This window comes from Xenopus tropicalis, chromosome 3 (genome assembly GCF_000004195.4).
Source record: "Xenopus tropicalis strain Nigerian chromosome 3, UCB_Xtro_10.0, whole genome shotgun sequence".
Taxonomy (NCBI): Eukaryota; Metazoa; Chordata; class Amphibia; order Anura; family Pipidae; genus Xenopus; species Xenopus tropicalis.
In genome coordinates, this window is record NC_030679.2 from 151,267,221 (window position 1) to 151,277,283 (window position 10,063).

Sequence of the window (10,063 nt, forward strand, 5' to 3'; positions counted from 1 at the left end):
TTGTATGGGGGCCCCAAAGTTTCTGATGGCGGCCCTGTCCAACCTATTGCCTTTCAGCTTGGCACTAACATAGCTTTATGGCTGCCCCAGCTAACACCCAGCCCTTGTTTCTGCCTCTCTTAGGGTCGGCCAAGTCGAAGTGGACATAAAGCTGAGCGGTCAGTTCATCAAGGAGCAGCACTGTTTGTTTCACTGCGACACCAATCCAAGCGGGGAAGGTGAGGGCAGCTCTGCTTCTTGTACCAGAGGATGATAACTGAGACATAAGTCCTCACTTCTCTTTGTTTGCCCTCAGTAATTGTCACCCTGGAACCTTGTGAAGGAGCAGAGACCTACGTCAATGGGAAACTGGTGACACAGGCCTTGGTGCTAAAGTCTGGTACGTCTCACTGCCTTTAATGGCTTCCAGTCCTGGAACTCCGAGTAGCAAAACCTTCCAGTGTCTCTCATAAAGGTTTCTTATGGGTTATGTCACACACACAGCTACTAGTAGCAGCTACAGAAATTGTCTCTGTGTGTGTTTTAGCAGGGGCAATTTTCAGTATTGTCTATGGCAGGGGGTTTTCTGGTGTTTAGTAGCTGTGACAAGTAGCTGCTACTAAACAGCCAAGATCTCAGATATTCTCCATTAGGAGAAAGAAGTAGCCTGAAATCCTAAAAAAGGACAACTAGTCTGTAAGAATGTTTTTCCTTCTGCTGCAGGCACTAGGATCGTTATGGGAAAGAACCACGTCTTTAGGTTTAATCACCCTGAGCAGGCTCGCCTGGAAAGGGAGAGGAGCAGCGCCGCAATAGAGAACCCGTCAGAACCCGTAGACTGGAATTTCGCTCAGAAAGAGCTGCTGGAGAAGCAGGGGATTGACATCAAGCTGGAGATGGAGAAAAGGTAATGCAATGTTTATAAACCACATTCACCTGTATGGGAGGTATAGCGCTGCAGAAACGCAATGTTTATAAACCACATTCACCCGTATGGGCGGTATAGCGCTGCAGAAACGCAATGTTTATAAACCACATTCACCCGTATGGGCGGTATAGCGCTGCAGAAACGCAATGTTTATAAACCACATTCACCCGTATGGGCGGTATAGCGCTGCAGAAACGCAAACTATCTACTGAATGGTAGTGTGTTGGGGGGATCCTTAATGGAGAAGGATCTAGGGGTTTTTGTTGATAACAAGTTGTCTAATTCCAGGCAGTGTCATTCTGTGGCTACTAAAGCAAATAAAGTGCTGTCTTGTATAAAAAAGGGCATTGACTCAAGGGATGAGAACATAATTTTGCCCCTTTATAGGTCCCTGGTAAGGCCTCACCTTGAGTATGCAGTGCAGTTTTGGGCTCCAGTCCTTAAGAAGGATATTAATGAGCTGGAGAGAGTGCAGAGACGTGCAACTAAACTGGTTAAGGGGATGGAAGATTTAAACTATGAGGTTAGACTGTCGAGGTTGGGGTTGTTTTCTCTGGAAAAGAGGCGCTTGCGAGGGGACATGATTACTCTGTACAAGTACATTAGAGGGGATTATAGGCAGTTGGGGGATGTTCTTTTTTCCCATAAAAACAATCAACGCACCAGAGGTCACCCCTTTAGATTAGAGGAAAGGAGTTTCCATTTGAAGCAGCGTAGGTGGTTTTTCACGGTGAGGGCAGTGAGGTTATGGAATGCCCTTCCTAGTGATGTGGTAATGGCAGATTCTGTTAATGCCTTTAAGAGGGGCCTGGATGAGTTCTTGATCAATCAGAATATCCAAGGCTATTGTGATACTAATATCTACAGTTAGTACTAGTGGTTGTATTTATAGTTTATGTATGTGAGTATAGATTGGTAGGTGTGGGTTAGGTGTGCTGGGTTTACTTGGATGGGTTGAACTTGATGGACACAGGTCTTTTTTCAACCCTATGTAACTATGTAACTATGTAACATTCACCCGTAAGGGCGGTATAGCGCTGCAGAAACGCAATGTTTATAAACCACATTCACCCATATGGGCGGTATAGCGCTGCAGAAACGCAATGTTTATAAACCACATTCACCCGTATGGGCGGTATAGTGCTGCAGAAACGCAATGTTTATAAACCACATTCACCCATATGGGCGGTATAGCGCTGCAGAAACGCAATGTTTATAAACCACATTCACCCGTATGGGAGGTATAGTGCTGCAGAAACACAATGTTTATAAACCACATTCACCCGTATGGGTGGTATAGCGCTGCAGAAACGCAATGTTTATAAACCACATTCACCCGTATGGGCGGTATAGTGCTGCAGAAACGCAATGTTTATAAACCACATTCACCCGTATGGGCGGTATAGTGCTGCAGAAACACAATGTTTATAAACCACATTCACCCATATGGGAGGTATAGTGCTGCAGAAACGCAATGTTTATAAACCACATTCACCCGTATGGGCGGTATAGCGCTGCAGAAACGCAATGTTTATAAACCACATTCACACGTATGGGCGGTATAGCGCTGCAGAAACGCAATGTTTATAAACTGAATTCTGCAGCCCAATTCCCCCAGTGTAGGAATACACTTTAAAAACATGGATAATGATTTCCTTATATTGTCCTGCCACAGGCTGCAAGATTTGGAGTATCAGTACAAAAAAGAGAAGGAGGAGGCTGACCTTACCCTGGAACAGCAGAGATTGGTAAACACTATTCTCATCAATTTAATACATATGGGAGGGAGGTGCCATAGTGTTTCCCTTAGACAGTACAGTATGGGGGGTACAGCTTATTGTGTGCCCAGAACATTCCTTCTCTGTATATTTGTATTTATACATATGGGTAGGGGTGCCATAGTGTTTCCCTTAGACAGTACAGTATGGGGGTACAGCTTATTGTGTGCCCAGAACATTCCCTCTCTGTATATTTGTATTTATACATATGGGTAGGGGTGCCATAGTGTTTCCCTTAGACAGTACAGTATGGGGGTACAGCTTATTGTGTGCCCAGAACATTCCTTCTCTGTATATTTGTATTTATACATATGGGTAGGGGTGCCATAGTGTTTCCCTTAGACAGTACAGTATGGGGGTACAGCTTATTGTGTGCCCAGAACATTCCTTCTCTGTATATTTGTATTTATACATATGGGTAGGGGGTGCCATAGTGTTTCCCTTAGACAGTACAGTATGGGGGTACAGCTTATTGTGTGCCCAGAACATTCCTTCTCTGTATATTTGTATTTATACATATGGGAGGGAGGTGCCATAGTGTTTCCCTTAGACAGTACAGTATGGGGGTACAGCTTATTGTGTGCCCAGAACATTCCTTCTCTGTATATTTGTATTTATACATATGGGAGGGAGGTGCCATAGTGTTTCCCTTAGACAGTACAGTATGGGGGTACAGCTTATTGTGTGCCCAGAACATTCCTTCTCTGTATATTTGTATTTATACATATGGGAGGGAGGTGCCATAGTGTTTCCCTTAGACAGTACAGTATGGGGGTACAGCTTATTGTGTGCCCAGAACATTCCCTCTCTGTATATTTGTATTTATACATATGGGTAGGGGGTGCCATAGTGTTTCCCTTAGACAGTACAGTATGGGGGTACAGCTTATTGTGTGCCCAGAACATTCCTTCTCTGTATATTTGTATTTATACATATGGGAGGGAGGTGCCATTGAAGGGAATAAATCTGATCTATGTCTCCCGTTTGCGCAGTATGCGGATTCCGACAGCGGGGACGACTCCGACAAGCGATCCTGCGAGGAAAGCTGGCGTCTGATTTCATCCCTACGTGAGAAAGTGCCAGCCGGTCGGGTGCAGAGCATTGTGCGGCGCTGCGGGCTGCCGAGCAGCGGGAAGAAGCGGGAACCCATCCGAGTCTATCAGATCCCACAGAGGCGGCGGCTGGGCAAGGATCCCCGGTGGCTCACACTGGCCGACCTGAAAATGCAGGCGGTGAAAGAGATCTGCTACGAGGTGGCCCTGAACGACTTCAAGCACAGCCGCCAGGAGATCGAGGCCATGTCCGTCATCAAGATGAAGGAGCTGTGCCGAACCTACGGCAAGCGGGACATCAACGAGAAGGAGCTGTGGAAGGCGGTAGCCCGGGACGTCTGGGATACGGTGGGCGTCGGGGAGGAGGACGCGGGGACTAAGAGCGTCAGTGGGGTGCAGGACCTAAAGGCGCACATTGACAAGCTCACTGACATCCTGCAGGAGGTGAAACTACAAAACAACATGAAGGATGAGGAGATCCGCAGCCTGAGGGACAGGATGATCAAGATGGAGAGGGTCATGCCACTTGCCCAAGTAAGGTGCCCAATGAACTTGGGGGGGTGGAGGGTACAAGGAGGTATAATGAGCCCCATCTTTGTGCTGCCTGTGCTCTCAGCAATAATGGGGTTTAGCCCAACTCTGCCTTCACTACAAGGAGGTATAATGAGCCCCATCTTTGTGCTGCCTGTGCTCTCAGCAATAATGGGGTTTAGCCCAACTCTGCCTTCCCTACAAGGGGGTATAATGAGCCCCATCTTTGTGCTGCCTGTGCTCTCAGCAATAATGGGGTTTAGCCCAACTCTGCCTTCCCTACAAGGGGGTATAATGAGCCCCATCTTTGTGCTGCCTGTGCTCTCGGCAATAATGGGGTTTAGCCCAACTCTGCCTTCCCTACAAGGGGGTACAGTGAGCCCCATCTTTGTGCTGCCTGTGCTCTCAGCAATAATGGGGTTTGCCCCAACTCTGCCTTCCCTACAAGGGGGTATAATGAGCCCCATCTTTGTGCTGCCTGTGCTCTCAGCAATAATGGGGTTTACCCCAACTCTGCCTTCCCTACAAGGGGGTATAATGAGCCCCATCTTTGTGCTGCCTGTGCTCTCAGCAATAATAGGGTTTAGCCCAACTCTGCCTTCCCTACAAGGGGGTATAATGAGCCCCATCTTTGTGCTGCCTGTGCTCTCAGCAATAATGGGGTTTAGCCCAACTCTGCCTTCACTACAAGGGGGTATAATGAGCCCCATCTTTGTGCTGCCTGTGCTCTCAGCAATAATAGGGTTTAGCCCAACTCTGCCTTCCCTACAGCGCTCCCACGTATCAAGGGTTGGGTGTAGCTGGTAAATATGCAGAAAGCCCAGATGTTTCCATGCCTAATGCTCTCTGTTCTCTGTTACCAGGATAACGGGGATGAGGATTATCTAGACGAGCAGTCCTTACCTTGGTACTCCAATGAAAACCAGGAGATCCCTGAGCCCAGCGGGAGCGGCCTCTCCCCCGATCACTCTCCCAAAGAGCCACGAGTAGATCAGTTGATGGATGAAGACGCCACCTTTCGCCGCGGGAGAATGCGTTGGTTGAAGCAAGAGCAGACCCGCATCCAGAACCTGCAGCAACAACAGATAAACCGCGGCCGGCGTCTTCCTGGCACGGGGAGATTCATTCCACCGCTGGAGTGCAAGCTTCGCTTTCCCTTTAAGAGTAACCCCCAGCACCGCTTCTCCTGGGCTCCGGGCACCACTTATGTAGTCGAGGATTTGAACTGCGGCTGGCCCAGTGACAGTAGGAGGGGAGAAGAGGAATCCGACAAGAGGGGAGGTCGGCGGCAGAGAAGGCAGGGGGACGGCGACTATCACAAGCAGCGCAGGAACTCGCTAGATGGAGGCTCAAACCGGGGGAGAAGATCTCAGCCCAGACAGAATCGGCAAAATGGCGAGGAATACCAACATATGGGAAGGGGAGGCCAGGGAAGCGAGCTGGGGGGTCGGCAGCAACGTCAGCCGGCACCCCCATCAGATAGACCCTACAAATACCACCCGTATACGGCCCCGCCCAGAATGCGCCGGCAGAACTCGGCCCCAGAGCTGATAGAGAATGGCACGGCCGTGTGAAGAGGAGAGCGAATGTTAGAGAAAGTCGAGGGGAATGTGAGAGCTAAGTACGGAGGGGCAGAAGGGACTGAGGGAACGCCCCTCCTGGAAGGACTCTGTATGTCGTGGAAGAGAAGGAACCTGATCTGAGGAGGGAAATGGTGCAACTTTGGAAACTTTCGGTTTTCTTTGGATCCCACTAATATTTAGTTTTCACCCATTATCTCGAGTGTTTTTATTTTTCTTTTCCTTGGGTTTGAGAGGATGAATTCGTTCCTCTCCGGCCATAACTAGCTGCTATTGGAGATAGGTGTCCCCGGCACGTAAGGACTTCCTGCTCAGACTTAACCAAAGGCACCGTTACAATCGGTGGGGAATGGGGCGGCCCCATATTCTCCCCAGCTGAACGACTGTGCTGAGCCGGGACCTGCCTCACTGCCAGCTGCGGCCCATATGGACCCTTTCTGCCCTTAGTTACCCCACGGTGGCTCACTGTAACCAAACAGCACTGTCAAAGGGATATATCTGTACCAGTGAGGGTGTATTTATGTACGTATGTACATATATAAATACCGGGTGTGTGTATATACACAGTTATATGTATACGGCTATACATAGAGACACACAAACACATATATATATATATGACCATATGTATAAATGTGTGTATGTGTGTGTGTGTGTGTGTGTGTATATATATATATATATATATATATATACAGCCAGGAACTGTATGGAACCCTAACGCCTGTCCTGTTTTACACTAATATTGATTGCACTGTCTCACATTGAAGAATACAATCTAGAGTTTAGAGTGGGGGCTGGAAACCCAGAAGGAAAAGGTTGCTCGGCCCCCCCAAAGCGCACACTGTATTGTTAGGTTTGGTTAGGCCCGGTTAGCTTATCTACCTCCCCGTAACCCCACCCTCTTCCTCACTGCAGAGAAGCCATTGGCTGGAAATATGGCCGACTGCCGCTGCTGTGCCCTGTTCCAGCCGAGACTTGCCCCAGACACTAACGCCCCGTCACACTGCCCTATTTAACTGCTTCATCTTTGTGAGACTTATTTAAACGCCGTTATCATTTAGCTGTTTTATTTGGGGGGGATTGGGCTTGGAAATGTTTGCTGAATCATGATGAACCTGAGTGGGATGGGGATGTGCTCCTTGCGCTCAATTCAGAGAAACTGCCGACTGGTGAAAGGGGTGAGCGGGCGGAGTGGCGACTGCCAGTCTGTTGATGAAATGCAATAAAGTGGGGCCGCAGTCTGTGCTCTGTCTCTGCCCCCAACATCTAAAGCATTCTGTACTGTCTGTCTGTCTGGGTTTGGTAGCTCATTGGCCAGAGAGGATCCTGGGAAAGGGGAATCCCCCTGCAGGGCGACACAGACGGAGCTGTGAGTCTGCCCCTCCCCCTGCGGGGCGACACAGACGGAGCTGTGAGTCTGCCCCTCCCCCTGCGGGGCGACACAGACGGAGCTGTGAGTCTGACCCTCCCCCTGCGGGGCGACACAGACGGAGCTGTGAGTCTGACCCTCCCCCTGCGGGGCGACACAGACGGAGCTGTGAGTCTGACCCTCCCCCTGCGGGGCGACACAGACGGAGCTGTGAGTCTGACCCTCCCCCTGCGGGGCGACACAGACGGAGCTGTGAGTCTGACCCTCCCCCTGCGGGGCGACACAGACGGAGCTGTGAGTCTGACCCTCCCCCTGCGGGGCGACACAGACGGAGCTGTGAGTCTGACCCTCCCCCTGCGGGGCGACACAGACGGAGCTGTGAGTCTGACCCTCCCCCTGCGGGGCGACACAGACGGAGCTGTGAGTCTGACCCTCCCCCTGCAGGGCGACACAGACAGAGGGAGGAGCTATGATACTGTCGGTGCTGCAGTAGGAGGGACTGTTACTGTTCTGGTTCCTTTGGGCCAATCTCTCCCGGCACAAAAACAAACCCAAAACTCCCGGCTGATCACTTTATTGGTTCTGCAGATCTGAGACACAGTATTGGGGGGGAGGGGGGCACTGTCTCTATGGACACAATACAGGGGCACCCGTCTCTCAGGGTGGCAGTACAGCGTGGGATCAATTATATGAAATGGGGGGGGGAAGTCATTTTAATAGAACACGCTGGGTAACGGGACTGGCAGGTTTCCAGATAACAGATCCCCTACCCACACCATGCTGAACCCTCCCTGCTTCCATGGTTTGTTCCAGTGGGAGGTGCAGTTGCACTGGTGCCGGCCGATTGCGCTCTGCAGTCCCTGCTGCGTCACCCTTGTAGGAAAACCATAGTCAGGAGCCCTGCAGGGAGAGTAAGGAGACTGTAATAGAGCAACTAACACTCCCTGCACTCACCCCTCTGCCCGTACTGACACTCTGTGCCCCTCTGCCCGTACCGACACTCTGTGCCCCTCTGCCCGTACCGACACTCTGCGCCCCTCTGCCCGTACCGACGCTCTGCGCCCCTCTGCCCGTACCGACGCTCTGCGCCCCTCTGCCCGTACCGACGCTCTGCGCCCCTCTGCCCGTACCGACGCTCTGCGCCCCTCTGCCCGTACTGACGCTCTGCGCCCCTCTGCCCGTACTGACGCTCTGCGCCCCTCTGCCCGTACTGACACTCTGCGCCCCTCTGCCCGTACTGACACTCTGCGCCCCTCTGCCCGTACTGACACTATGCCCCTCTGCCCATACTGACACTCTATGCCCCTCTGCCTGGCCCTATATAATATACACCCCCCCCCCATAAGCCATTAACCCTTCTGTGAGTAGCAGCGGTGCCCCCTGGCGCTGCACGTAAGGTGGGATCACACTGTACCTAGAACGTAGGCCGCCACCAGTTTCTGCACCACCGACACTTGCAGGTTCTCGTGCAAGAGGCTCCGCGTGTCTCCGTGCAACGGCAAGATCAGGATCACCATGGAAACCAGCCCGGCCAAGATGTACAGCCCAAATAACCACGGGGAGAGAGTGCGAGGGAATCCTGTGAGGGTCGGAAACACGGGCGAGTATGAGTAGGTTCCACGTATTTTTTCCGGGTATATTAGTACCGGGTATCTGGGTACTTGGAATATACCATGAGTAACCTGCGTAGGGGGTGTTCACCTTTGAATTACTCTCTATATGTAGAGAGTAATATTCTGAGACAATTTGCAATTGGTCTTCATTTTTTATTGTTTATAGATTTTTAATTAGTTAAATTTTGGTTGCTAGGGTCCAAAATACCTTAGCAACCAGGGAGTGATTTGAATAAGAGACTGATCTATTGATAGGGGAGGGGCTGAATAGAAAACTGTGTTATAAAAAGTAACAATAAAACTGGAGCCTCACAGAGCAATAGGGTTTGGCTGCCGGGGTCAGCGACCCCCATTTGAAAGCTGCAAAGAGGCAGAAGAAAAAGGGAAATAATTCAAAAAGTGTAACAAATAAATAATGAAGACCAATTGAAAAGTTGCTTCGAATTGACAGATCTATAATATACTAAATGTTAACCCTTCCTTGACCGCTCTGTATTCAGCTGAATCCCAAAAGAGCCCCCATTATCCAGCCCTATCCCAGCAGCCCCAGAGCAGTACAGCCACCCCCCCCCCCCCCCCCCGGGGCACGTAGGCAATAATGTTGCACTTACCGTGTTGCATGGAATAGACATGTGAGGGGGGGTGCCACGGCAGGGACACGTGGGGGGGCCGCTCTGCTGCCTGCGGCTTTGTGGCATGTAATGTGGCTGCGATGTCCTTCCTGCCCCCCCTGCCCCTACTTGCTCCTTCCTCCCAAACGTCCACGCGAAACTTATCCGTAGTCCCGTAGTTCCGTGCGCGGATATCCCGGTGCCGCGTCACTCTGTAAGGGACAAGGGGAAGGGTGAGCCGGGGGCAGTCTGTTCCAGGGAGCGGGGGGCAATAAGCAGGGGCAATAAGCAGGGCCCTTACATGTCTATGCAGGAATTGGGCTTCACCAGGCCTTCAGCTTCCACCACTGTGTAACGTAATGGGGCTGTGCATAGAACTGCAAGAGAGAACTCACACTCAGTTACTGGAGCTGCGAGAGAGCACTCACACTCAGTTACTGGGGCTGCGAGAGAGAACTCACACTCAGTTACTGGGGCTGCGAGAGAGAACTCACACTCAGTTACTGGGGCTGCGAGAGAGAACTCACACTCAGTTACTGGGGCTGCGAGAGAGAACTCACACTCAGTTACTGGGGCTGCGAGAGAGAACTCACACTCAGTTACTGGAGCTGCGAGAGAGAAC

At 51.0% G+C, this 10,063-nt stretch overlaps 2 protein-coding genes across 6 annotated transcripts in view; one reads left to right on the plus strand and one right to left on the minus strand.

Annotated features, from left to right (window-relative positions):
- The window catches only part of kif1c (kinesin family member 1C), a 28,803-nt gene extending 21,684 nt beyond the window's left edge, over positions 1–7,119 (plus strand). For both annotated transcript variants that reach the window (XM_031899587.1, XM_031899588.1), the window contains exons 17-23: positions 124–218; positions 296–379; positions 703–886; positions 2,583–2,655; positions 3,678–4,271; positions 5,132–6,501; positions 6,532–7,119. In XM_031899587.1, the coding sequence (XP_031755447.1) occupies positions 124–218; positions 296–379; positions 703–886; positions 2,583–2,655; positions 3,678–4,271; positions 5,132–5,842 (1,741 nt within the window). In that variant the 3' untranslated portion in view covers positions 5,843–6,501; positions 6,532–7,119. The remainder of the gene's footprint in view (positions 1–123; positions 219–295; positions 380–702; positions 887–2,582; positions 2,656–3,677; positions 4,272–5,131; positions 6,502–6,531) is intronic.
- Positions 7,120–7,775: 656 nt separating this feature from the next.
- mospd3 (motile sperm domain containing 3) overlaps positions 7,776–10,063 on the minus strand; it is a 5,983-nt gene continuing 3,695 nt past the window's right edge. For all 4 annotated transcript variants that reach the window (XM_031897814.1, XM_031897815.1, NM_001004905.1 and 1 more), the window contains 4 exon segments: positions 9,743–9,818; positions 9,442–9,653; positions 8,632–8,796; positions 7,776–8,117 (listed from right to left, as the gene is read on the minus strand). In XM_031897814.1, coding sequence (XP_031753674.1) covers positions 8,086–8,117; positions 8,632–8,796; positions 9,442–9,653; positions 9,743–9,818 — 485 coding nt within the window. In that variant the 3' untranslated portion in view covers positions 7,776–8,085.